The sequence below is a fragment of the Lissotriton vulgaris genome, chromosome 8 (genome assembly GCF_964263255.1).
Source record: "Lissotriton vulgaris chromosome 8, aLisVul1.2, whole genome shotgun sequence".
Taxonomy (NCBI): Eukaryota; Metazoa; Chordata; class Amphibia; order Caudata; family Salamandridae; genus Lissotriton; species Lissotriton vulgaris.
Window position 1 is genome coordinate 116,983,367 of NC_141696.1, and position 27,415 is coordinate 117,010,781.

General features: G+C 46.7%; 1 protein-coding gene across 1 annotated transcript in view; it reads left to right on the forward strand.

Annotated features, from left to right (window-relative positions):
• Positions 1–27,415, forward strand: part of PDE2A (phosphodiesterase 2A) — a 1,077,000-nt gene that overhangs the window by 882,093 nt on the left and 167,492 nt on the right. Inside the window, exons 9-11 of the mRNA XM_086933797.1 lie at positions 156–230; positions 5,772–5,813; positions 14,310–14,378. Coding sequence (XP_086789923.1) covers positions 156–230; positions 5,772–5,813; positions 14,310–14,378 — 186 coding nt within the window. The remainder of the gene's footprint in view (positions 1–155; positions 231–5,771; positions 5,814–14,309; positions 14,379–27,415) is intronic.

The following is a 27,415-nucleotide window of genomic DNA, read 5'->3' on the forward strand; positions in this document are numbered from 1 at the left end:
GATGGTGGGTACATTTCTGCTCAACTATCAGATGCTCAGTGCGCTCCTATTCCATCCTTCAGTTATTGCAAATCATAGTGTCTGTGATCTGCGTCACCGACAGGAGGCGCTATTGTTCTCTCGCGCACTATCTAACCCCGCCCCCTCTCTTGCAGCTCGAGCAGGAGACGCTGTCGCCATGTTGCTGCCTCCTCCTCGTGTCCGAAGACAACCACCAGCTCTTCTGTCAGGTTTGTACAAAAATATTCTGAAATAGAATTCTTGTGCAGTCTTTTATGTGTTGTTTTGACAGCTTTCACTTGAATCTTTGAAATTAGGGTTGGAATTGTTATTATTTTTAATTGTTCTTTGAATAGCGCATTTTTACCACAAATGTGGTCTCTTTAGCATAATCTCTGGTGTGCAAACTATTTATGCCAAAATATGTGGTCACATACAAAAGATATGTCATTCTCTATTTTTTCTTTTTGTGACAGCTATCCAGTATTTTTAAAGAGCGAACTACTCACCCCTAAGGGTCTCAAGGCGCTGGGGGCCATAGGGCAGATTAAGTGAGCTATTGCCCAGAGTCACATGGTGCTGAGCTGCTGCCAGTGATCAAACCGTGAGTTCTGTGCTCCAGAGTCAGCCGCCCCGGCCGCTGCGCCACACCTCTCCCTTTCTATCAGAGCTCTCATTCATCTGAGCAAAGGAATACGTTCTGGCAGTGGGTGTTTGTACACTTTCACTACTGAAGTTATTTGTGCAGCCAGCCTGTGCTAGTCACTAGTGTGTGGCAACATTGTGACACCTTGTAGTCGAACTTCATGCACCTTACCCAACATGTCCCATTTAGGCCTTTCACACGTGTCCCCAAGGGCTCGCTCCAAGGATCCCAATGCCAATTGTAGCGCTTCATGACCTCACCAGGAATAGACAGCACTACATAAATAATGAAGTCAGATTAAGCAGAAAGGGTCAGATGTACCAATTCTTACCGAATCGCAGTTTGGAAATCACAATTCCTAATGTACTAAAGAATTATTTTTTAAAACAGGGATTCCCAGTGGGATCGCAAATCAACCAACCTCATGAATATTAATGAGGTACGTTGCAATTTGTGAAGCATAGCAATTACAGGGATGGTGGCCTGCTGGGGTCAGCAGACCACCCTGTCAGGCATTGCCTTTTAAATAAGCAAACTTTTTTTCTTTGAAATGCAGCCTGTTTTCCTTAAAGGAAAATGCAATGCGTTTCAAATGAAAAATTTAACTTTTAAATTTCATTTTTTAAGGGTAGGAAGTGGTCTGCGGGACCTCTACCTGCCCTTAAAAGTATTATTTTTAACATTCTCAAAAGGAAAGGGGTCTCATGAGGACCCCTTACCATTTGCAAATGGTTACCACTGCCTTTCAGTAGTCAGTAGAAAATTAATGTTTTGCAAGCGTAATTCAGTCGCAAAACATTAATACATCGCACTGTGAATCAGTATTTGAAAGGAACACCTTAAAGACACCCCTTCCAAATACCAAATTGTAAATCCAAATTGGGATTTGGTGACAGGTTACCAAATTACATGTTTGGCTTTTGTGCATTGAAAAATATTTTTTGTGGTTTTTAATGGCCTGATTCTGTGGATTGGGCCATTTGCAACCTTAAAAAAGCTTGTACATCTGACCCATAGTGCTGTGGGACTCTCAAGGGGTAGGAAAGAACTATATAAATGCCAATACAGTCTATATGCATGTGCACATTTTTGGTACAGGTTAGAGACAGCTCCAAGAGGAGTCCATTTGTGAGACCAAATGAGACTGCACACATGACGGTGGCCCTCTTTGAAAGGACTATTCCTTAAGATGGTGCTCCAGGAATGCGCTGATGGCTTTAATGCCTTCATTGGTTTATGTCAGCAGAATGCCATGCATACACTCTTGGGGCCCGATTCACAGAACTAACTTAAGACAAAATCCTAAACTTACTACCATTTTGGTATTCACAGAAGGCACTTACTCATTTTGGTATTCACAGAAGGCACTTACTCATTTCGGTATTCACAGAAGACACTTACTCATTTCAGTATTCACAGAAGACACTTACTCATTTCAGTATTCACAGAAGACACTTACTCGTTTCGGTATTCACAGAAGTTAGGAGTCCTAACGTTTAGGACTCCTAAATGCCTTCTGTGAATGCCGAAAGTCTTAAAGTTAGGATTTTTCTCAGTTTAGGAGTAGTAAAGTTAGGACTCCTAACTTTAGGACTCCTAAATGCCTTTTATGAATGCTGAAAGTCTTAAAGTTAGGATTTTTCTCAGTTTAGGAGTAGTAAAGTTAGGACTCCTAACTTTAGGACTCCTAAATGCCTTTTGTGAATGCCGAAAGTCTTAAAGTTAGGATTTTTCTCAGTTTAGGAGTAGTAAAGTTAGGACTCCTAACTTTAGGACTCCTAAATGCCTTTTGTGAATGCCGAAAGTCTTAAAGTTAGGATTTTTCTCAGTTTAGGAGTCCTAAAGTTAGGAGTCCTAACTTTAATAAAGCGTTGTAAGAGGAAAACCCAAGTCTGTATTCATGGCATCCAGAAATATCTTTCAGGTTAGAAGTTCTGGCCTTGCACAAACGGCTTATACCTCACAGAGGCCTTTATTAACAGCTTTCAGGCCAATGTTTGGTTATCCCTGTTGTTGGCAGTGATTTGCTTCAGTTTATCTTTGTGTTTAAGCACTCCATATGAGAGAATGTGGCTTAACGGCTAGAGCTACCGACTTTGGAGCTGGGAAACCAGGTTTGAGATTCGGGGTTGGATCAACATCCTCTGATTCTGAGCAAATCACCTAATATCACTGTGCCTCCCAAAAATGAAAGTGTCCTGGTGCAACGTACCTGGTGCTCAGGTTAAGTGTTCCAATACCTTTGGGCCGAGTTTGTGCTTTATTACTGCAAAAAAGAAACATAAGACATATTGCGACATAGTCAGCTTTATGTCTCACCTGGACAGCGCATGCGCTGTCTCTTGGCCCCCGTATTGGGTTCATTGACCCGCCCCTCCTAACACACAAAAAATGCAGCAGCAGACATGCCACTATATATACAACATGGCTAAAAGACAATCACATTGACAATACCAATAGCTCTGACATTTATGAGACATGGGGCCAGATGTAGGTGGCCCAATACCGGTCGGTAATGGCCGAAATTACCGAATTTCGGCTGTTACCGACCGGTATTGGGCATTTGGGATGTAGGTGGCCTAAATTGCAAATTTGGTAATTTACCGATTCGGTATTTTAAGGAATCGGTAAATTACCGATTCCTTAAAATACCGAATCGGTAAATTACAGAATTTGCAATGTAGGGAGCACTCAAATGAGTGCTTTTCCCATTTTAGGATTCGTTATTTACCACCAACTATAAGTTGGTGGTAAATAAGGAATACCTTTGAAAATGCAAATCTGTGCATTTTCAACAGTGCCATGTGGCAGACATACATACCCTTAGGGCATGTATGTGTGCCACATCTGCACACAAGCACGATTCAGGGGTGCAACAGGATTTTAAAGTGACACCCTGCCACCCTTGAATGTTTCCCCCATTTTACCGAATCGGTATTTACCGATTCAGTAATTGCCATTCATTCCTGTGGGCCTCCAGGCCCATAGGAATGAATGGCAATTACCGAATTGGTAAATACCGATTCGGTAAATACAGAATCTTACCGATTCGGTAATTTTTACCGAAAATGTATCTACATCCCATTTACCTATTCTTAAATACGAAATCGGTAAAATTCGGTATTTAAGAATAGGTAAATTGGGAGTACCTACATCTGGTTCCTATCGATTTTGCAATGCTTGTTAGAATAGACGCGAAAGTAAATAATCCAAGATCACTAATGTGATGAAAAGGGAAGAAGTCTTCGGGACTCCGTTTTTGCCATTTGCAGCAGCCTCGAAAAAGCACCTCTCTTGGAGCTCTTATGTTATTTTGTATTGTGAGGTGTGTTTTTTACTATCAGCATTGGTGCAGCGCCTCCATTGTTAGTAGGGCCTCGTAGCACGTCTTCTAACTTCCTTGTTTCAGAAACAGTACATCTTGTCTTTAAACAAGACTTTATACCCACTTGACTACAATTCCCTCACAGCCAACAGCTTAACGTAATCTCTGCTGTACAGTAACATGTTGTTCTTTTGAGGAAAATAAACCACTTAACCGTTTTCTTTGAGAACTGTAAAAACTATCAAATGATTCTTATTTTAGCCTAAAGTGCTTCGGGTTAAAGCCGGGTTTACATATTCCAAATTGGGGAAAAGTCGTTTGTTACGTTGCATAAGTTAAAACCCTCCGACGTCTTCTTAATTTTGGAAGAAATTAATAGGTATTTCATTTTATTATTAGCATGTCTGATGTGTCCTTTTTTTGCCCATATTTTTCCTTGGACTTTTTCTAAATAAATGAGATAAAAATAAGTGTGTTTGTTTGGAGGCTTAAGTATCACCAGAAGGCTTCAGAGACGGCCAGAGACAGACATTAAAAGCAAATTTAATAAACAGGCTGAATGCCACAGCAGCAGCGAGAGCGAAAAACAAATTAAATCAATGCATATGGAAGCCATGGGTACACATAGAAACAATTCAGTATTTTCAGGGCGTCAGGTAAAATACAATTTGATCAGTTGGAGCACTCCCCAATCAATGAAAAAGCGCCTTGTGTAGGATGTTGTTGCTACCTCTAGGTGGCACCCTATGGTTGCCGCCTTACTTTACACTATGAAGTTCTGGCCTGGAAAGAGCTGGCATATTATATTCAAGAAATCTTTATTATGAGTTTGGCATCAAGTCCAATAGGTATTTATTACTTGTAGAATTTTTAGGTTTCTAAAAGCAGGTTAGACAGTGCACATTAAACATTGATGTATTCTGGTGTTAAAAGGTTGCAGAATTATATAGTTATAAGATCAAAAGAGTTGTCTAGAGATGAGCAGACTAATGGGAATGTGCTGCCAGGGACCGCAAGACCACAAAAGGCTACTTAGCCGCTCTTTTTGTTCTTTTATGTCAGGCATTAGCCAAGACCTTTTGATTTTATTAACCTTATTCAAGAAATTTATACAAGCTTTCTGCCAGCCCTCTTCATCCATTAGTCATTTCTTTTCTGACCCGGCTGCATGAGGCATGGGGCAGTGTTCAGCCCACTTCAGCCATTGACTAACTTCACTCTGAGTGACAGCCTTCCACCCTTTTACAATGAGCACATCCACACAAAAAAGTAGTTCCATTCAATACCTGGGTCTGCTATGTCAGAGCATGCTTTCTAAGACATACAAAATGTGTTTGCTTTTAGCTAATATATATATTTTTCTATTGGAGAGGACGGAGCAGCTGCCGCACAAATATGTTTTTAAAAAATCACAACATACGTATTGAGAGCCAAGGGGCTGGCAGTGAACTGGCTTTGCCAATGCTTGGTATTATTTATCTTTCTATTGGTATTTGTAATGTCTTTTATACCACCTTGTGGGGCCTCAAACACCTCCATTGCACTTCTTTGCACTGCAAGTCATATACTCTGTGGTGTTGAGTGTAATCAGATGGAGGGACAGTATCAAGGAGAGATAGAGTTTGGGTCAAGATGTTCATCTACAGATGATCTTTGAAAAACCCTTGGGGATTAAATCAGGAGAGTGGTGTTCACCCAGAGTGATTGTGTTTTCTCAGCCACTGAATTGCTGACATATTTAAGGACATTGTGGTTAATCTTTGATTTATCAATTTTTCCTCCTATATGTCTCCTCCTCAGGTTGTTGGAGACAAAGTTCTGGAGGAAGAAATCAGTTTTCCGGTAAGTTGTGTTTGCATTTAACCTTCCAGCCCAGTTCCCACAGGATAGGCTGTGAATACAGAAATGGAGCCTGTGATGTATGCATGTACAGATTTAGGGCCTTTCTTTGAAATGTCCACACAAATGGAGCCTGTGAGAGATATTCATACAGAAACGGAGCCCGCTTGAGATGTATGTATGTACTTAAACCTCCGTGGTGTGTGTTACAGAACTGTAGTCTGTCAGTGATACACATGCAGAAACAGAGCCTGTGATGAATGTGTGTGTACAGAAATATAGCATGTCTTTGGTGTGTGAACACAAATGCAGTCTGTCATAGATATGCATGCTCAATGTAACTTGTCTTTAGTGTGTGTATAGAAATGGAGTCTGTCACAGATATGCTGCGGAAATAAAGCCAGGGCGGTGCACCAGTGTGCAGAAATGGAGCCTATATTTAGAGTATGTACAGAAATTGAGTCTGTGACAGATATGCATGTGAAATGAAGTCAGGGTTAAGTGTCAATGTACAGAAGTAGAGTATGTCTTCAGTGTGTGTGTAGGAAGAGAATCTGCCACAGATGTGGAGTGGTGTGGCTCACTGGTTCGAGGCGGCAGACCCGGAAGCAGAGGACGGCCCGGGACCAGGGTTCAATTCCTGACGCGGCAGGGTCGTGGACCAGGGTCAGCGGACTCGATAATTCTCGCCTCGGTGCCTACTCTAACCAGGGATCACACTCGGCAACTCTGGGCATTAGCTTGCCTCATCTCCACAACGGCCCCCCACATACGCTGGGGATGCCTGGTTTCACCTTGGAGATACCCAGTAGGGACCATCTCACAGGGAAAGCCAGGACGGGTTCCCCAGCGGTCTACAGCGCGGAAATACCCCATGTGGGGTGATTCATGCGCTTTACAAGACATAATTACATTACATATGCATGCAGAAATAAAGCCAGGGTGATGTATCTGTGTACTGAAATGGAGCCTGTCTTTAGTATGTGTACAGAAATGGAGTCTGTCACACACATAAATATAGTTTAGATGATGTATCTTTGTACAGAAATGGAGTCTGTCTTTAGGACGTGTGTAGGAAAGGAGTCTGTCACACACATAAATATAGTTTAGATGATGTATCTTTGTACAGAAATGGAGTCTGTCTTTAGGACGTGTGTAGGAAAGGAGTCTGTCACAGATGTGCATGCAGAAATAAAACCACGGTCGGGGCGTGGCTAGCTGCATGGCGGAGTGAGACGTGCCTCGGCAACGCTCCCGGCGGAGCTGCCTATAATCCGGCGATTTCTATGCCCTTAGCCTAAAAAACGGAACAAAACACGGCGGAGGAGTGGGCGGAGGTGAGAGGCGCAGGCACAGCCCTCCGGTTTGCCTTCCCGCTGTGGGGTGACCGACCTGCTCGAGAGCCTTCCCTCGGGACCCGAGGCGCCCAAGATGGCGGAGAAAGCCGGAGCTGGGATCGGAGCTGACGCGACTACAGGGCTGCGGCGGCGACGAGCGGACCGCTCCCCCTCCCGCGTGAGTGCGGTTGCTACCGAATCGGCGACCGACGCCTGGGAGCCCCCCCTGACGGACCGCGGAGGCGGATCGGGGCCTGTGGAGCCGGGGACTGAAGTTGCTGGCCGCCGACCGCTCTCCCTGGAACGGGAGTCAAGTAAGAGGCGCTCGCGCCTGAGCGCAACGTTGTCCCGCCGGGGCCGGCACGGGGCTGTGGGGTGGTTGTCCCCCCTCCCCCCCCCTCTACATCTGGAACGGAGAGCACACGGAGCCCTAGACGGGGATCTCGGCCCCCAGTGGCACACGGACGCAATCCGTCATTTTGCCTCCCCATCCCCCCTGAGACACGAGGGGACCCGGTGACGGCCTGGCTCGGGAGGAGGTGCCTGGTCCGCGACGCCTGGAAGTAGCGGTGGTAGGGGCATCGTAGCGGAGTTTGGCGAGACCCGGGGTCAGCCTCGGGGGCAATACTGAGCCGGTCTCCCGGCGGCCGGACTGCGGGCATTGGGGCCCCCCCGGGGTTCAATATGGGTAAAAGGGACCCGCCACAGCGCTCCACCAGGCAGGGGTCCATTGAGTCCTTCACCACCACCCGGACCCCCAAGGATATGGCCGCAGGGGCTCGGGACACGCATGCAGACACCGCCATGCTCCTGGAGGCGATCCAGGCCTCCAGGACTGATATTCAGGACTCCAGAGCTGCCCTTGAAACGAAGATCGGAGAGGTGGGATCAGAAGTCCTACTGCTGCGCCAGGACCTTCGGAACTTGTCGGACCGCGTAGGCGCAACAGAGACCAGGATTACGGAGACGGAGGAATCTGTTTCCTCACTCAAGAAAGATATGGCGGAACTACAGGCCTCCCACAGACAGCTGCTATGGCGGGTGGACGATGCGGAGAACAGAGCCCGCCGAAACAACCTGCGCTTCGTGGGCCTGAGGGAGGGAATCGAGAAGAACGATACGGCGGCCTTCCTCCACTCCTGGCTCAGGACCATGTTTCCACAGGCACCCTTCTCTCCGTGTTTTATGATCGAGAGAGCGCACAGGGCGCTCCTGGCCAGGCCTCCGGAGGGGGCGAGACCCCGCCCGATAATTGCCCGATTTCTGAACTATGCGGACAGAGACCTTATCCTGAGGGAGGCCCGGAAAATGGGGGAACTTAAGTTTGAGAACACGGTTGTAATGATATTCCCCGATTATAGCCAGGACGTGCAGAAGCAGAGACGCTCCTATGATACTGTAAAGGCTAAGTTGCGGTCCCTGAACATATCGTATATGCTTCTATTTCCCGCCAAACTCAAGGTCCTCTACAAGGGAAAATCACTTTTCTTTGCTCGACCGGAGGAGGCCTGGCACTGGCTAGAGGAACGGCCCTTGCTGAGGGAGGCGGAAGAGGAAGGTCGTAGGATCCGGGAGGAGCTCGCGGCAGCTAACTTCGATCGTGCTCGCAGTGGATCGCAGCGCTCTCGCCAACAGCGAGTGGACAGGAAATCTCAACGGACCCCGTATCCATCGCGCCAGGGTGCCGCTGGCGGGAGAACGGGAGACGCAGACGACGCAGCGACACGGGACCCAGATAGGGGATCAAGATTCCGGTGTCTGCTGAACGGGTCTGGCAATGGCACGGACCAAGAGGAGGAAGTGTCTGCGTCGGACGCGGAAGACCGCACGGAACCGTCCCTCCACCCACTGGCCGTGGCCATCCGCGACCTGGAACAGGGTGGGCCGCACATCGTGGAAGGCACTGATCCTGAGACACAGGACTCGCATTCCTGAGGGGCTAAGGACCTGAGATTCTGTTTCGGCAGTTCCCTGCCGGGGACGCACAGGTACTGTTCGATTTGCTCTGAGGGGTGGAAACACTCCGTACTGATACGTGACTTTGGACAACTAGGTATCCACTAGGTGGGTTTGTTTGGAGGGTGGGCGACAGACCTTGCTCCCTGGTATCCTGAACCGTCGATGGTTGTACGGGCGGGATGGCCGGGTAGCGCAGGTGGGGTGGGGGTGGGGGGGGATGGGGTTTGTTTACGTTGTTTGGTTGTTCTTGGGGGGGCTGCGGGGGGAGTCTTGCTTAGAAATCTGGAGAAATGTGTGGTTCCATCATTGCAAATGTATGCCCGACAACTCAGCCCCATGTCCTGGGGTGCACTTATCCTATTGCTATACACATGGCCACTGACAAGCTGAAGGTCCTGACCTGGAATGTGAACGGGCTGGGGAATAAGATCAAGCGGGGATTGGTGAACAATTTTCTGAAGAGGCTGGGCCCAGACATCCTCTTCCTACAAGAGACACACTTGCGGGGCACCATCTGTCCGTTCATAGCGAGAGGGAGATACAAGGTGCTCGGCCACGCAGGGTACACGTCTGACTCACGGGGTGTAGTGATTGTGGTCAAAAATACTTTCCCCTTTCACATCACACGCACATGGGGTGACCCTTTGGGAACATGCGTGGGGGTACAGGGAACGTGGTGAAGGCGCACCTACACATTGATATCAGTCTACGCTCCACCCAAATTGCAGGCAAAAGCGCTAAAGCTCCTTGCTTCCATACTTTTGGACACCCCAGACACCGTTCAGATAGTGGGGGGTGACTTTAATGACGTGATGGACAGGGCGGTGGATAGATCCGGAGTGGCTCATGTCCGAGGTACTCAGACCCCCCTGGCCCAACTGATGACTGAAATGGGCTTGTGTGATGTATGGAGGTCGATCCACCCGACGACTGAGGCCTACTCCTTTTACTCGGCGGCCCACAAAGTGTTCCCCAGGCTGGACTATATATTTATGCCGCGACAGACGTTCACTGCAGGGGACACGGCGACATATCTGGCGAGGGGTCTGTCGGACCACTCGCCCCTGTTGCTCTCAATGGGCAGGCCAGAAGGCGGGAGGGAGGCCGCATGGCGTCTCACCGCATGGGATCTGGCGAACAAATCGATCCTTGCAGGAGTCAGGGCGGATGTACGTGTGTACCTGGCCGACAACGACGGGTCGGTGGACTCGGCGGTGACCCTTTGGGAAGCGCTGAAACCGGTGCTACGAGATAGGATAAACGGTAGGCTGGGGGAGGAGAGGAGGAAATTAGTGGAAGAGGTTGTGGCTGTTGAGCGCACGGTTGTCGACCTGGAAAAGGAGCACCTACGTACCAAGTGCAGGAAGACCCTTCGTAGGCTGTTAGATGCCCAGAGGCGATACCGAGAATTAGTGTCGGACGAAGCAAGGACACAGAACCTGGCCACCCTCCATCGTCTCTATGATGTGGGGGATAAATCTGGAAAATTATTAGCGTGGCTTAGTCGGAGGGAGAGGCTGGCGAGGTGGGTGAGTGAGGTTGCGGATGGGCAGGGGGAAGTCGTGCGCTCGGACTCGCTCATTGCGGAAGCATTTGCGACGTACTACGAGGCCTTCTACAGGGCACGGCAACTAGGCTCTTGTGATGACTCACTCCTCTATCTGGTGGACGTAGACCTACCCTGCGTAGATGATGAGGACATACCACGACTGGAAGCGGACATCTCTCTTGAGGAGGTGAAGGCTGCCATTGCGGGGTTGAAGCCGGGCAAGGCCCCAGGGCCGAATGGATTCCCCCCGGAATTCTTTAAAAGTACGGCTGACATAGTGGCCCCGCACTTGCGGAACCTTTTCCTTGAGGCCTACGCTGAGGGGGGACTGCCCCCCGACCTCACCCTGGCCACCGTCATCCCCATCTACAAGGAGGGCAAGCCGAGGGAGGACTGTGCCTCGTACCGCCCTATTTCCCTGCTGAACACGGAGGTGAAACTCCTTGCTACGATCCTGGCGCGCCGCCTTAGGGCGGTTCTGCCTGCTCTGATACATCTAGACCAGACGGGCTTCCTGCCGGACAGGGCCACGAAACTTAATCTCCGTCGCACCCACAACTGGCTGCAGGAGGTGAGGGATAGGGACCCGCCGCACTGGTTCCTTTCCCTAGATGCCGAAAAAGCCTTCGATTCCGTGCATTGGCCGTTCCTGGAGGCCACCCTGTATAAGTTCGGTTTTGGCCCCAAGTTCCGCTCCTGGGTACAGCTGCTCTACACTACCCCGAGGGCCCGGGTGAGGGTGAACGGGACACTCTCCCGCGAAATCCAGATCCAGCGTGGCACCAGACAGGGATGCCCCCTGTCCCCTCTCCTCTTCACCCTGACAATCGAGGTGCTGGCGGCAAGGATCAGACAGAACCCGAGTGTCACCGGCTTCAAGGTTACACCTGCTGATGACACGCAAGAAAAGCTGTCCTTATACGCCGATGATGTATTGCTCTATGTCACCGACCCGCCCACTACCGTGCCCGAGCTCTTCCGGGAGATAGATGGTTATGGGGACCACTCCGGGTACGCCATAAATTGGCACAAGTCAGTCCTTTTTGACCCTAAGGGGGCCACAGGTGGTGGCGCCCTCCCGGATAGACTGGTGGTGTCTACGGAAGGCTTTCAGTATTTGGGGGTCTTCATGACGCTGGACGCTGAGGTGTCCCGCTCTAGGAATGTGAACAGGATACTGCAGAATTCTGCCAGTGATATGACACGGTGGCGCCAGCTGCCTTTGACCCTTCTGGGCCGAGCAGTGCTGTACAAAATGGTGATACTGCCCAAATACCTGTACGCCCTGCAGAACGAGTACTACCCCATCCCGGGAGACCTCCTAGGCAAAATACACGCTGACCTTAGGTCCTTCATTTGGTTGGGTAAGCAGCCGCGCGTGGCGCTCACCACCCTGCAACGCCACCAATATAGCGGGGGTATCTCCCTGCCGAACCTGGAGGCCTATTACTGGGCAGAGCACCTCTCCCCTATTAACGACTGGCTCCATGCCCCGGCGAGCCACCCCACATATGTGCTGGAACGGGCAAAGCTATCCCCCTCTCACCTGCTTACGTACCTCTACGGGGGCCGGCGGAGGACGCCCCTCCTCCCAGCCACTAATATCACCCTCCGGGCCTGGAGAGTGGCCACGAAACGTATGGGCTGGGACCAGAAACCAACACGGCAGACTCCGCTTTGGCATTGTGCATGGCTACGGGAGCTGAGCAAATTACGCGGCTTTAAACAGTGGGATGATATCGGGATCTCCACGGTGGGTGATGTCATTGCTAGAGGAGAGCTCAAGTCGTTCGAGGCTTTGCGGGCGGAATTCGGGCTCCACCAATCGCAGTTTTATAAATATGTACGGTTACGGCATGCGTGGAGGGCCCAGGCGATATCATTAGAGGGTCTCCCAGAGTATGCACCCCTGGAAGGTAGACTGCTGCAGGAGCAAATTCCCAACAAGGCTGTATCCCTTACTTACAGGACACTTACAAACAACATGCTGGGGGATCTGACGAAACTCAGGGCTGCATGGGAGCATGACGTGGGTGGTATGGAGGAGATCGACTGGGAATTAGTCCTAATGCACCCGAGGGAAGTGGCCATTAAATCCCGACTCCGCCTGATCCAGTACAACGTACTCCACAGGACGTACTTTGACAGGGTTAGGTTGTTTAAGATGGGGAAGGCCCCAGATGACAGGTGCCTCCGTTGCCGGCGGGAGGGGGGGGGCTTCTTTCATATTCTATGGGAATGTGGCAAGATTCAGTCGTACTGGACACTTGTCTTTACCGAACTGAAGGAGGTCCTGGCAGTGCCACTCGTCCAGGAGCCGAAACTGGCCCTGCTGGGAATGACCAATGATGTGGACCTCCCCCGCCCTCTGCTAACGTTCCTAACCTTGGCCCTGGTGATCGCAAAACGAGACATTGCTAAGTATTGGGGGGCGGAGTCGGTGCCTACCATGGAGGAGTGGAGGAGGGGGTTGGACCTCTACATGGCGGCGGAGCGGGTGACATATAAAGCCAGGGGCTGCCCCAAGAAGTTCAAGAGGATTTGGTCAAAATGGAGTCAGTATCATGGACTGGAGAGTGGGTCGGGGTAGGGAGGCCTATGCAGGGGTCCGGGGTTTGGGGAGATGATGGGGTGGGCGGCGGGCCTGGTTTGGAGGGGGCGCAGTGTGCAGGGAGTGTGCCAATAATTTGACAGTCCAGGGCCGGCTTGTGTGTGGGGCGGGACAGGGAGGGCTGCGGCTGATGGAAACAGAATGCACTATTCTCAAGGATATCCGGACTCACGTTAACTTATGGGATGAGCTCTTACTTTCCCCGCATTGTTTAGTTGAGTTCAGGGGAGGGGGGGGGGGGGGGGGTTTGGTTTTGCTACTTGGGTTCGGGGGACAGTTAATGGATAAAAAGGAATAAAGAAAAAAGCAGATGCCCGGATGGACACTATGGCCACCTTCTATGCTAGGGCGGGGCTCCGCCTAAGTGACCCGGGTGCGATGGCGATTTGTTTGTTGTTTTTTCGCACTGTTGAGAGCAGGGGGTCTGATGGGCCTCTATCTTACCGGTGTAGACACTGATTACTGTTTGCTGGATTGTGGAGATGTATTTTTTACATGTATCTGTGCATCTGCAATAAAAATGTTTTATAAAAAAAAAAAAAAAAAAACACGGTGAAGTATCAATGTCCAGAAATAGTGCCTGTCTTTAATGTGTGTGGGAACTGAATCGTCACAGATATGCATGCAGAAATAAAGCCAGGGTGATGTATCTGCGTACAGAAATGGAGCCCAGGGTCGCACTGGCCGTAGTGGGCACCAGGCGTTGGGCCGGAAGGGTGGGGGTCAGTTTTTTACCGATGGGGGCGGTTTTGATGCTGGGGGCCGGTTTTGCATCAGTGCTGCAACATCGGCCCCTTGTAACAAAAGTGCAGCAGCAGTGTTCCAGCCCTGGCAATTATAAGCTCTCCCTCCATCCACGTGTTAGTGAATAGATGCTTGTGAAGTGCATCAGTGGAGGGATGTGGTGGGGCTCTTTATTGAACACATCATCCTACCTGAGCCTTGTCAATAGGTCATTCTTCTTTCCTTTAATTGTTTCTTCTTCGTGGTACATGGGAAAGTATTTTCAGATTTCATTTCTCTTCTCTTCTTTTTCGCTGCAGCTCACATTTGGGCACCTGGGACAGGTTGTGGACAAAAAGAAATCCATCACGTTGGCTGACATAAGCACAGTGAGTTCTCATTAAAAGAGTACCAATCTGCTACCATTTCTTCTGAATGAGCATGTCACTGTGCGAGATCATGCTTATTAATTGTGTGTCATGGTGGGAATGACTTACATTATTGCTATCTCTGTGTGATACTATCAAAGAGGTATTTTATTGCTATCTCTGTGTGATACTGTTATTGCTATCTGTGTGTTTAGTTAATTTAAGCCATCACCCCCTTTATTGGATTGTAATACGGTTTTACTCTAACAATATCATCCTCATCTTTATCAGATCTTTTTCTAAACGAAATTATCTCATTAACATCAGAGATGGGTTTTAGAAGAGAATCCGATTATGAAAAGAGCTATTTACATGAGCAGTTGAAAAAAACACGAAAACTTTAAATATCTAGAACTCCTATTAAGTGCTCACTTTCATTTGGTGATGTCGCGTCGGAGTGAGTATTGGCTTTCCCAATAACGGGACAATTTAAACTAAGTATGCTGCGAAGGATATGGTATATACATGAGCTGTCCAGGACCGTAGCTTTCCTTAGTGCAGAAGGTACAGTGACACCGGGTCCCAGGAGTGTGATAACCTCTCTGTAAACCAGTTGTGGCTGTATTGTGATATCTAACTGTGTCTTACGCACATGCATCATTGCACCCGTTTGCGATTCCTAAATTGCGAAAATTAAGGAATCGCAATTTAGAATCGCAAACTGCAATGCATGAAAAATTCGCATTTATTTTTGCGATTCGTTATTTTTCCTTAATTGCGATTCACAACTTGCGAATCGCAATTAAGAAAAACCCTTCTCATTGATTCCTATGGGCCAAAAGGCCCATAGGAATGAATGGGAAGGCATTCACATTTTGCGAATTTCAAATTGCGATTCGCAAAATGTGAATGCAATTTCAAGGGTGCAGGGGGGGGTCCAAAGAACTTCTCCCTGCACCCCTGAAATGTAACTTTAAATGCAATTTACACACACACATGCCCCAAGGGCATGTGTGTGTGTAAATTAAAACTTTCAAAAATACAATTTGTGCATATTTGAAAGTTTTCGGTAAATTAGCATGAAGTTCAACTTCATGCTAATTTACCACTTCCAAATTGCGAATTCGCAATTACAAAATGCTCATGCATTGCATTTAAGAAATCTGAAATTGCGATTTCTTAAATTCAATCGCAATTTTAGAAATCGCAACATGGTTGCGATTCCTAAAATTGCGAAATACATGATGCATTCCTAATTAGTCAATTGCATTCGCAAACGGCCGAAAATTGCGCTTCGCACCGTTTGAGGATGCAATTGACTTTGATGCATGTGGGCATTAGTGCCTTCTACTGGTCCCCATCGCCATTCCTCCTTCTTGGGGTAGTCGGTCCAGTGCCACTAAATTGATTAATAGTAAAGTCTACTATTTACACCACTTAGAAAGGGCAGAAGCGAGGTTTAAGGCGCTGTATCGAAGCAACCCATAATCATCCTGCTCTACCTGCCAGCAGCTCATTAGACTGTTGGTGTTCAACCCCACAATAACATACTAAGGGGCATAGGGCTGTGGTAGCATTACTCTTGCGCCACGCAACATAGTTCATGCACTGCGCAAGCCTAAAATCCATTTATGAAGCCAAGCAAGGCCACCTTGCATAGCCCTGAGTGGCTTTGTAAATCCAGAGTAGCGCAACGCAAATCGCTGTGTTGCGCTACTCTGCCCTAGGAAGGCATTCCATGGGCGTTGCGTGGCTCTTCCCATGCAACTCCAGTGGACATTGACCCATTCTCAGATTTATAAAAAGTGGAATACCTGGGAGTGCACCAAAAGGATACACCATCTCAGGGTAGGTGCAAGGAGGAGAAATATCTTTATTTCTTCTCGAGCACACAAAAGAAGAAGATTAAGCCTCTCAGGATTATTTCTGTGGAGGAAGGTGCCCCTTCCTGCACAATAACAACCCTGCATGCTACTCATGGGCCCTTGCACCATGGTGCAAGGGTGCCCGCATAGGCGGCAGGCTGCCAAAGCAATGGCAGTGCAGTGACAAATGCAGGAATGTCCAGTAATCTTTTAAATACGGCGCATTCTTGCCCTTTCCCTGTCATACAGCAAGGTAACTTCCTGCACTGTGCTGTGTGAATTCCATATAAATATGCCCCTTAGCGCTTTATATTGGCCGGTACTCACCCGGACATAGTACCAGCACTTCGCTAGGTCCCCACTTTGTTTTTCGAACCCAAACGTCTCCTTGGCTAAGGACAGTACTGTTACCCATAAAGATGGCGCACAGGCAGGGACAAGTTCAGTGTGATCGGAGGTGATTCTGATGGACAGGCTGTCAGAGTGAACCTGTCTCTGCTTCCCTTTGACATATGGCAGCCAGTGTGCTAGAACTCAACTGAGCCGCAGAGCAGGGACCAACCAAGCCATACCATGTTCTTTACACTGTACATTTGACGAACCGTGTGACGTTGTCCATCAGTCAGAACACAGGCTATTCTCCGATGCGTCATTTGTTCGCCAATATCTCATGTGTTTGTGTGGTGAATGCTGCTTGCATGTGCGTGAGCCAGTGTTGAGTGTGTATGTGGGGAAGATTGTATGTGTGTCGTGCTTGGTTTGCACCCCTGGTAAAATGCTGAAAAAAGCCCAAGGCGCAAAGCCGAACAACTGCCTCAGAATATAGAAATGAATGTATTTTAATTTTATTTATTCATATATTTATATAGCGCAGCTAATACCCTAAGGCGTCTAGGCGCTTATCGACCAACATCCTGCAACCATGATGTGAATAGTGCTGAATAATTAAAAGTAAAGATAGAAATGTACCAAAGTTATGCCTTAAAGAGCCAGGTCTTTAAACCCTTCCTAAAAGAGATCAGGTCAGGGGAGTTTTTAAGTGTGAATGGCAGCTGATTCCACAAGCTAGTAGTGATAGTTAAAAAACTTTTGCCACCCCAGTTAGAAAGTCTTGCTTTGGGGACCTCTACCAACATATGTGAAGAGGACCGCAGGATTCTGGTTGGTGTATACCAGCGAAAGTGGTCAATCAGATATGCAGGGCCCTGGTTGTACAGTGCCCTAAAGGCAATGCAAAGTGCCTTCAAGTTTATCTGTTTTTGCACTGGAAGCCAGTGTAGGGTATTAAGGGCCGCCTTTGCAGAAGAGTATTTTGGTAATCTAAAAAGCAGACGGGCGGCCGAATTCCGTATAACCTGCAGTTTAACCAGGAGGGCTTTGTTAATTCCATTCAAAAGGCAAAAGCAGTAGTCCAGCCTTGATAGGCCGAGACCACTGTTTTCTGCAGGTCCAGTGGCATGAAAGGGAAAATTTTCCTCAGGATATTCAGAGAATAGCAATCAGCTGATATAGTTGCATTCAAATGGTGGGAAAAAGACAGGGTGGTGTCAAAGATGACACCCAGGTTTTTTGCCTTGGCGACTGGTGTGGGGAGAGGGCCTAGTTCCGTAAGCCACCAGTTTGAAGACCAGAGAGAGACGTCTCTGCCAAAATGAAGAACCTCCGCAAAAACCACATATAAGGAGGCCCTTAAAAATTTCTTAAACTTATATGACACACAATGAAGGACATTTCTTGAGGCATATGGAGAATGCGAGGAACTCCTCTAAGGAAATTGTTTATGTTGAAAAATCTTAAACCACTCCAGAAGTGATGAAAAGTGCCTTTCCTCCTTTCCCTGCTCTCTCATTGTGAGAAGTTGGCCTGATATATGATGCTCACTAGTTCTAGTGATCACCTTGTATCAGTCCAAACAACCCTTATGGTGATTGGTTGTAAGTCAACCTTATAGACCAGCTATCCTAATGGTAGCATGGACAAAGCAGTCTTAGGCTAAACTCTTTTGGCATGTGAAGCCAGCTGTTTTACCACATATAACCCCTTGAATACCAAGTGAAAGGACACCACACAGGTTGTTATGAAAATAAACAAGTATTTATTAACTAACATACACCTCGGAACTCTTTATGAGGTCAGAGGGCTAAGCACATGACAAACTCTTAGGAAAAATACGTTTAAGTTGCACGATTTACAATGGTGCCCTAGGGGCACGACAAACCATATACTAAGTAAGTGGAATGTGAAAGTCAATCAAAGGAATGGAGCTGTCCAGAGGTTGTAGGATCGCTGGGACCACGCTATACTAACTTGAGGTAAGTACTAGGAGGCCCACGGAGCGCATGTGCAGAGTGTGAACTCACATGCGAGATGCGTACAAACGTCTATGGACAGTACAGTTTTAAGAAAAGGTGAGTACGGACGTCCCTAACTAGATAAGACAAAAACGACTGTGGAACTGGACACTAGGAGAGTCAAGCTACCCTTGAGCACCGAGATGCTCGTGTTACCTCACCCACAGGCTGCGGGTGCATAGGTGCCAAGTCGTGTCGGGTTCCGGCGTTGAAGTCTATGGAGCCTGGAGGAAAAGATGCTGCAGGCGGTCTGGAGGAAGATGTTCGGTGTGATCCAAGGGTGGATCAGTGAAGAGAAGAACCTGAAAGCAGAGGGGACAATGTTCAAAGTCACTAGCCAGTGACTGGAGTGGAACCAGAAGTGGAACCAGATGTCGTCGTGGCGATCAGGTGAAGGTGGACGCTTGTCTCTGCAGCCACGTGGACCAGGTGGTGTCTTCGACGACCAGGATGGAGGCACGAGCTGTCCCATGCAGGTTCTCGCTGTCGGCGGTGTCGTCTCCGGATTCGGGTTCAACAGGCCTTGGCAAAGGCAACCCACGCGGTGAGTGGAAACGGCGTCTGGAGTGGACCAGGAGGGTCCGGGGTGCTCCTCTTTTGGAAGGGAGCAAGGGCCAGTCTGGAGCAACCAGACCAGCAGCAAAGTTGTCGGAGTTCGTCGTCTAGGAGGTCACTAGCCAGCCGGCAAGTGACCAGACAACGCGTCGAGCAGCAAACAGGCAGAAGGGCCCCACGCAGATCTCGTGGATGCTGGAGGGCTGATCTTCGGTGCAGGAGCTGCTCTGGGTTGGAGCTTCTCAGTCCCCAAAGCACTTGGACGAGGATGCCTCAGAAGTTGTGCCGGAGCGAAGTGCTGCTTCTTTCAAAATGGCCGGTCCCACGTGTCTCGTCGCACCCACGGGTCTCAGCTGTGCTGCAGATGTGGGTAGAGGTCGGAGAGGTCTGGGAGTCCGGGTCTCGTTGGGCTCTGAAGTCTGGATCCTTGCAGGAAGACGACAAAGTGAAGCCGCTGTACGCGGATGGTGCCTGCTGGTGCAGGGTGGACACTCCTTGCCCACAAGGGAGATTTTCTTCAGTCTTCTGTGGAGCAGAACGTCGAAGTCCAGAGTTTCTTCTTGTAGAGTTGATCAGGATAATCTGATTTGGAATGGGACCAGCTCCTACCTTTATTCAGCTAAAGGGGGCTGCACTATGACTAGGTCCCTCCCCTGGGTGGGACCAAGAAGGGGGGTGGTTACACCCCCTATCCTTTGTCCGGTCTTGCGCCAGCTCTGGGGCTGGAGTGCCCCAGGAACTGGTTTAGACCGGAGTATGCACAGGAACACCTTGTGTGCCCCAGGCATGTCTCATTCCTTTCAGCCCTATCCTACCTAATACACAAAATCCTGTCTGGGGTGGTGCTAGCACCTCCCAATGCAGGAAACCCTTTGTCTGAAGGCAAATATCAGGGCTTTAAACTCGACACTCTTGGCTACCAGGAGCCAATGTAGTTGCCTTAGATAGATAGAACCCTCTGTACTACATCGCCAGCAGCAAAAGAGAGCCCTGCTGCAGCTGGGGGAGCATCTGCCATCCTGACACCGCAATAATGAAAAGGTCCGTAAAAAAATAATCATGTCCCATTAACAGTAGCACTGTGCATTTGTTTTGAGGTATAGTTTTCGCCCTTTGACCAAATATTTACCTCTAATTATATTATTATCCGAATGAAGTTATATTCATAGTCTTAATGAGCCGCACTGATTTAAATTTGTGACTACTTCTGCAGCCATTAAGAATGTTTAAACATTTTGGGTCTGTAAACGAAAAGGAATATATGTGAGAGCTATTGTCAAAAGCGATCTCACTTTGCATTGCAGTCTATAGCTTATGAGAAAGGCTGAATAAGCTATTAACAAATTAAACTTTCATGAAAAAAGATATAAAAGAGCTGTCTTTAATTCGTTTGATGGATTACATATGAGGCAGCGAAACATTACTCATAAATACCCTGAAAGCATATAAATCTCACACAGGAGCAAACTGAAAACATGGCAGCTATGCCCATGCCAGCCACAAAGCAGAGCACCCACCCCCTAACTAAAACAACTACTGACTGCCCTCCGTTACCGAGTACTGCAGTCACGCATTCTGTCTCCCATTAGTGTCCTTCCATTTCTGGTGTTTTGCAGCAGTTTTAAGATATTCTTAGAGTTTTTCGTTGCTCAGTGGGAAGTAGTTGCTAATATTTGTATGTTTCCTTCATCTTCATTGCTTGATTTTACTTGCGAGAAAGTGTCACTCGTAGTTCTTGAAATGTCACTCATAATTGCATTGAAACTATGAAAATGTCACACATAGCAATCAGAAACCTTGGCAGCTATGTGAATGTGGTCATTGTGGTGGTGCCCCGATGGCTGTTATCGATTATATAGCCTGCAAAACATGTAAAGGAAAGAGGATAGACGACGTACTGCAGGAGAGTGGGTTGTGTGAATGAAGTTTAAAACACTATTACTGACATTTTAGATATGTTTACTTTAAACTTATAAGGTTTCTTTAAGTCAGGGTATAAGTTACATTAAAAAGTTGCTGCTTTAGTACTACAGGAACATTTAACACCGTGTGACCAAATAGCCCGAAATACTAAAAAGGGCCTTTCACTTGCATGTGTTGAGAATAGGAGTACACATCATTTTAAAATTCACAAGACAGGCCAATCTTTGTCCCCCATTGCTTGTTGAGTCCTAGGCATCTGCAGGCAGGACAGCTAGGAGGGCATGGTATCCAGTGTGCTCACCGTCCTTTTTCCCCAGCAACCCTTTGCGATACCTTAAGGTCAATTTGCATTTTTTTTTGCTTAATACATTGGATTTAAGGAATCGCAAAATTTGCGATTCCTTAAATGCAATTGCAAAATAAGGAATCGCAAATTTAGCGATTCCTTATTTTGCACCAAAATTCTATCATACATACCATTTAGCGAAAATAAGTTTGCAAACACCGAAATTCTGCGAATTTCGGCATTTGCGAACCCATTTGAGCTTCGTACATATGGCCACTAGTTCTTTATATTGGCGGGTACTCTCCCGGACATAGTACCAGCACTTCGCTAGGTCCCCACTTTGTTTTTCAAAACTTCTCCTTGGCTAAGGACAGTACTGTTACCCATAAAGATGGCGCACAGGCAGGGACAAGTTCAGTGCAATCGGAGGTGATTCTGATGGGCAGGCTGTCAGAGTGAACCTGTCTCTGCTTCCCTTTGGCATATGGCAGCCAGTGTGCTAGAACTCAACTGAGCCGCAGTGCAGGGACCAACCAAGCCATACCATGGTATTCACACTGTACATTTGGCGAACGGTGTGTCGTTGTCCATCAGTCAGAACACAGGCTATATTCCGATGCGTCATTTGTTCGCCAATATCTCATGTGTTTGTGTGGTGAATGCTGCTTGTATGTGCGTGAGCCACTGTTGGGTGTGTATATTGGGAAGATTGTATGCGTGTCGTGCTTGGTTTGCACCCCTGGTAAAATGCTGAAAAAAAGCCCAAAGCGCAAAGCCGAACAACTGCCTCAGAATATAGAAATGAATGTATTTTAATTTTATTTATTCATATATTTATATAGCGCAGCTAATACCCTAAGGCGTCTAGGCGCTTATCGACCAACATCCTGCAGCCATGATGTGAATAGTGCTGAATAATTAAAAATAAAGATAGAAATGTACCAAAGTTATGCCTTAAAGAGCCAGGTCTTTAAACCCTTCCTAAAAGAGATCAGGTCAGGGGAGTTTTTAAGTGTGAATAGCAGCTGATTCCACAAGCTAGTAGTGACAGTTAAAAAACTTTCAAAACAATGCTATCTTCGTGCACTCCTGACTTAAACGATTGGTTGAAACCAAATTTTTGGTGGCGCTATCCTTGTCGCACTGTGTCTGGCAAAGGCTTTTGATTGATTGATACACAATGTGGTCAACAAACCACGAAGAATGCGCTCCTTTTATATGAAACAGAAGAGTTTCTTCACTCACTCATTCATATGTTATTTGTAGTATCTTTGCATTCCATGAAATCATGAAACTATGACCAATATATTCGTTAGTTGCAAATATTCTTCTATTGATTCATTTCTTCTTGTTGAATGTTCAATAGTATTGCCAAAAATTCATTGCATTCATGAATATTCAAAAGTTTACATTATGCCTTCAAGTTTATCTGTTTTTGCACTGGAAGCCAGTGTAGGGTATTGAGGGCCACCTTTGCAGAAGAGTATTTTGGTAATCTAAAAAGCAGACGGGCGGGCGATTTCTGTATAACCTGCAGTTTAACCAGGAGGGCTTTGTTAATTCCATTCAAAAGGCAAAAGCAGTAGTCCAGCCTTGATAGGACTAAGGCCGAGACCACTGTTTTCTGCAGGTCCAGTGGCATGAAAGGAAAAAGTTTCCTCAGGATATTCAGAGAATAGCAGTCAGCTGATGTAGTTGCATTCACATGGTGGGAAAAAGACAGGGTGGTGTCAAAGATGACACCCAGGTTTTTTGCCTTGGCGACTGGTGTGGGGGGAGGGCCTAGTTCCGTAGGCCATAGGTAATTGAGGATAACAATATCCAGGCAATCAGAAATAATATCAAACTGGCAAAAAAACACACACACAAAGTAGTGCAGAATTATATAAACACAAGTAAAAGAAAGCAAGATAACCATTAATTATAACCACATATAAAATTTAATACCATGGATACAAATTGATAAAAATTATTACATTATTAATAATGAGATAAAAATTTATATTAAGAGAAAACAGATAAACTAATCTCTTTATCGTAACAGACGGGGTGGGAACAATGATGGCTCCCACGGCTGATGGTTCGGGTCAACGCGTTTCGACACTGAGTGCCTTCATCAGGACCTTAACAGCACATTATCAGCACATATCTGATTATATCTGAGGATATCTCTTAATTGGATTCTTCTGAATAAAAAGGGTTCAAACGATTAAAAGGCAAAGCCACGAAGTATTATTCAAGTCACTTCATGAATAGGAATATTAAGTGCCCGCTGATGTTTAAGGAATCTTCAATATTCAATATTGTCCTTAATATAAACGAACAGTTCTCTAAGCCTTCATGTGGGCGTGCTCTTGTGAGCTCCCAAAACATACAGGATGGTGGAATGCGACGTACGTTTCTCTCCCCCAATGTATATTGCGTAGTTTGTATCCACTGTCTGCCGGATTCTGAGCGTTCTATGCTTAGGTTGAGAAGCGGCTGGATTGTCACACGAGATAGATGGGTTCGGAAACGTGGTGCTGTTTCACAACAGCGATCCAGTCTGATTAACAGCGGCAAGAGTGTTCGAGGCACGAATGATAAAAGTTCCGTAGGCCACCAGTCCGAAGACCAGAGAGAGACGTCTCTGCCAAAAAGAAGAACCTCTGCAAAAACCACATATAAGGAGGCCCTTAAAAAAGTCTGCAAACTTATATGACATACAATGAGAGGACATTTCTTGAGGCATATGGAAAATGCGAGAAACTGCTCTAAGGAAATTGTTTATGTTGAAAAATCTTAAACCACTCCAGAAGTGACGAAAAGTGCCTTTCCTCCTTTCCCTGCTCTCTCATAAGCCTCTCAGATTTTTCTGAGGAAAAATTCAAAAATTATACTCTTCGTTCCCGCCAGAAGCTGGATTAGAAGGCACTGCCCCCTCATTCAACAACCTTTCCTGCTTTTTTTGTTGGAATATCAGGATAGGATTCACTCGAAGAGCTACTGAATTGTAAGTCTAGCTTCCCAGAGGATCCCTGCCCACCTCAATTTCTCAGAATGGTGGTGTCCTGTGTTAATCCATTGTTGAATCAAATCTGGAAGGCCTCTCTGAAATCCAGCATATTCACTGCAGTATGGAAACAGGCGTTCCTGCTGCCGCTGCTCATAAAGCCCAATGTGGACCCAGGAGTGCTTAGCAATTTTAGGTCCACCTCATTGCTATCGGCAACCCGGAAAACGTTTAGAAAAGATGGTGCAGATCCAATTATCCTCCTTTGTTGAAGCCAATGGCCTGTTGCATGACACGAGATCTGGCTTCCGTGCTGGTACCAGCGCGGAGAATGGAAGTGTCCTAAATGGTCAGAGAGGCACTAAACGGTGGTGCTTCCGCTATGGTAGTGCTACTTGATCTGTCGGCAGCGTTCGATACAGTACAGTACCTCATTCGATCCTGTTGAAAAGATTAAGTCTTCTTGGTTTTCAGTTATCCTATCTGAGGCAACTACATTGGCTCCTGGTTGTCAAGAGTGTTGAGTTTAAAACCCTGATATTTGCCTTCAGAGCATTAAGGGGCATAGGGCCACATTACCTCAGGTATAGGCTTTGCTTGTACTATTAGGAGCTAGTGCTGAGATATAATCACCTGTGACCTCTTCGCATTCCGAGGTATGCCAACGCTGGACGAGGTGGCAGGCATTTCCTGGTACGGATGGCGAAGCTCTGGAACTCACTGCCTACCCACATTCGCTCGGCTGAGACAGTACAGGGATTCAGGAAAGATTTAAAAACATGGCTCTTCAGTCAACCGTAGTTTAACTGGCCAGGCTATTCTTCAGGTACGCTTCAGCTGAAGTAGCTGAGCGCGACAAATGGCTTTGATTGATTGATTGATTACGTTAAATAATAAAAAGTAAGCTAAGCAGAAACCGTTATGGGTAATATCAGTGTGTATATCTATATATATATGAACCCCCTCATTTTGTTCCTTTTTAAATTAAATGTTTTCAGACTTACCACTTCATTCCAATCAAGATGGATTCTGGTGTGCCATACTTTTGTCATAAGTAAGACTGTGGGCGCTCTAGTTGTTCTTTAGAACACTCTGGGACATTCTGTCATTGGGCTATACTTGGGCTACATCTGGGTGATATTTGGGCTACATTTGGGCTCTTTTGTCTCTGGTGGCCATCTTAGGAGACTGCATGTCAGAATTTTTTAATGAAATAGAAGAGGATTTGAGAAGTCACTCAAAATGTGCCCTAATTTTGCTTTCTGCAGCACTAATAATACTTTCTATGGCATAATATACCCCCTCATGTTGTTCCTTTTTAAATTAAATGTTTTAAGAGTTACCACTTTATTCCCATCACGATGGCTTCAGGTATGCTATACTTTTGGAATAAGTAGGACTGTTAGCACTCTAGTTGTTCTTTAGAACACTCTAGGAGGCTGTAGTAGAACACAAAGGTACATGTTTTACTGAGAATGTCAGACTTCATTCTCACATGACTGAGAAAGATCATGTGAATTTACAGAAAATATGCTTTCAGTTTAGCTTATAGATCCCCTTCCAAACCACTGTGGGAAAATCATGAGATATTAGTTTTCTTTCAAACATGATTCATGATATCACAGTAGAAGGCTTTTTCACATGATAAAATCACCTTAGAACACAACACAATTCCTAAAATGAGTATGGTACTATCAACAAATGATTTATAATGTAACTAAAGTCCTAAAACCCTCTATTAACTACAATGCTTTTTAATGAGGTGCTATCATGTATATTGGTCCCAAGATGGCTGCCAACACTTCTTGGATGAAGTGTTGACAGCCAATCAGATCAGATGTGTGGTTAGGCTCCGCCCATATATATATATTTTTTTAACCTAAATTACTCAAAATCCACTGGAGCACATATCTTGAGACATAGCAAAGGCACATCGGGCTACCAGTCCCTACAATTTTGCCAAGTTTTGTGGAAATCCATTCAGCCGTTCGGGCTAAAAGTGAGTCCAACCGCCCTATGGAAATTAACATGGGGAAAACACGTTTTGGGACCCCCCTTTTATCTCGGCCCCCGCTTGACGAATTCCCCCCAAACTTTCAGGGAAGGAGCGGAGCGCAGCGAGGCAAATTTAAGGAAAATTACAGGCAGATTCCTCAACCGGCGCCAAAGTTATTCCCAATAGAATGTTGCGGATTTCCTATAGAAAACAATCCTAACTATAACTACCTACCGACGACCGCCAGTAGGTAATACATGTACATATAGCCAAAGTTTGTCCCAAACAAGGACGCACTCTCAAACAGGTTCTTGTCTGATTTATTGCAGTTTGCAGCAACCTCTGTATTTAATTGGGCCTTACACGTTTCAGGTTCCAAAGCCCTTGATCACAGGCCAGTGTGACAGTTCCATAAAAAAAGGACAAACGTTACCTCATTAAATACTCATACCACGCACAGATGGGCTTCAGGTGAGTCTGAATGCATACTGGTAATTGAAGTCCACATAACATATTTACCACTCAATGGGTTTCCTCTGTCACATTTAAGTGTTCAATGCCCCAGTGGGCTTTCAGATACCATCTCCACAAGCTTGTTGCAAATTAAATTTCCACAACCTGTGTCTCCGTATGTAACCAAAGATCAAGTCACACTGCACGGCTCTCCATTATGCGGTCGTGCAGTCTTCACGGCTGGACTGGCCGTTTCTATGCATCCACGGTTTGTCTCAAACAAAGAAGCACTCTCAAACAGCTTGTGGAGATGATATCTGAAACCCCACTGAGGCTTACAACACTTAAAAGTGACGGAGAAAACCCACTGAGCATTTAGATTCACCGGAGGCCCTCAAGTATGAGTATTTAATGAGGTAATGCTTGTCCTATTTTATTGAACTGTCACGCTGGGATCAAGGGCTGGGGAGCCTGAAACACATAAGTCCCAATTAATTACAGATGTTGCTGCAATCTGAAATAAATCACACACAAACCTGTTTGAGAGTGCGTCTTTGTTTGGGACAAACTTTGGATGCATAAATATATGTGTATGTATATATATATATATATATATATATATATATATATATATATA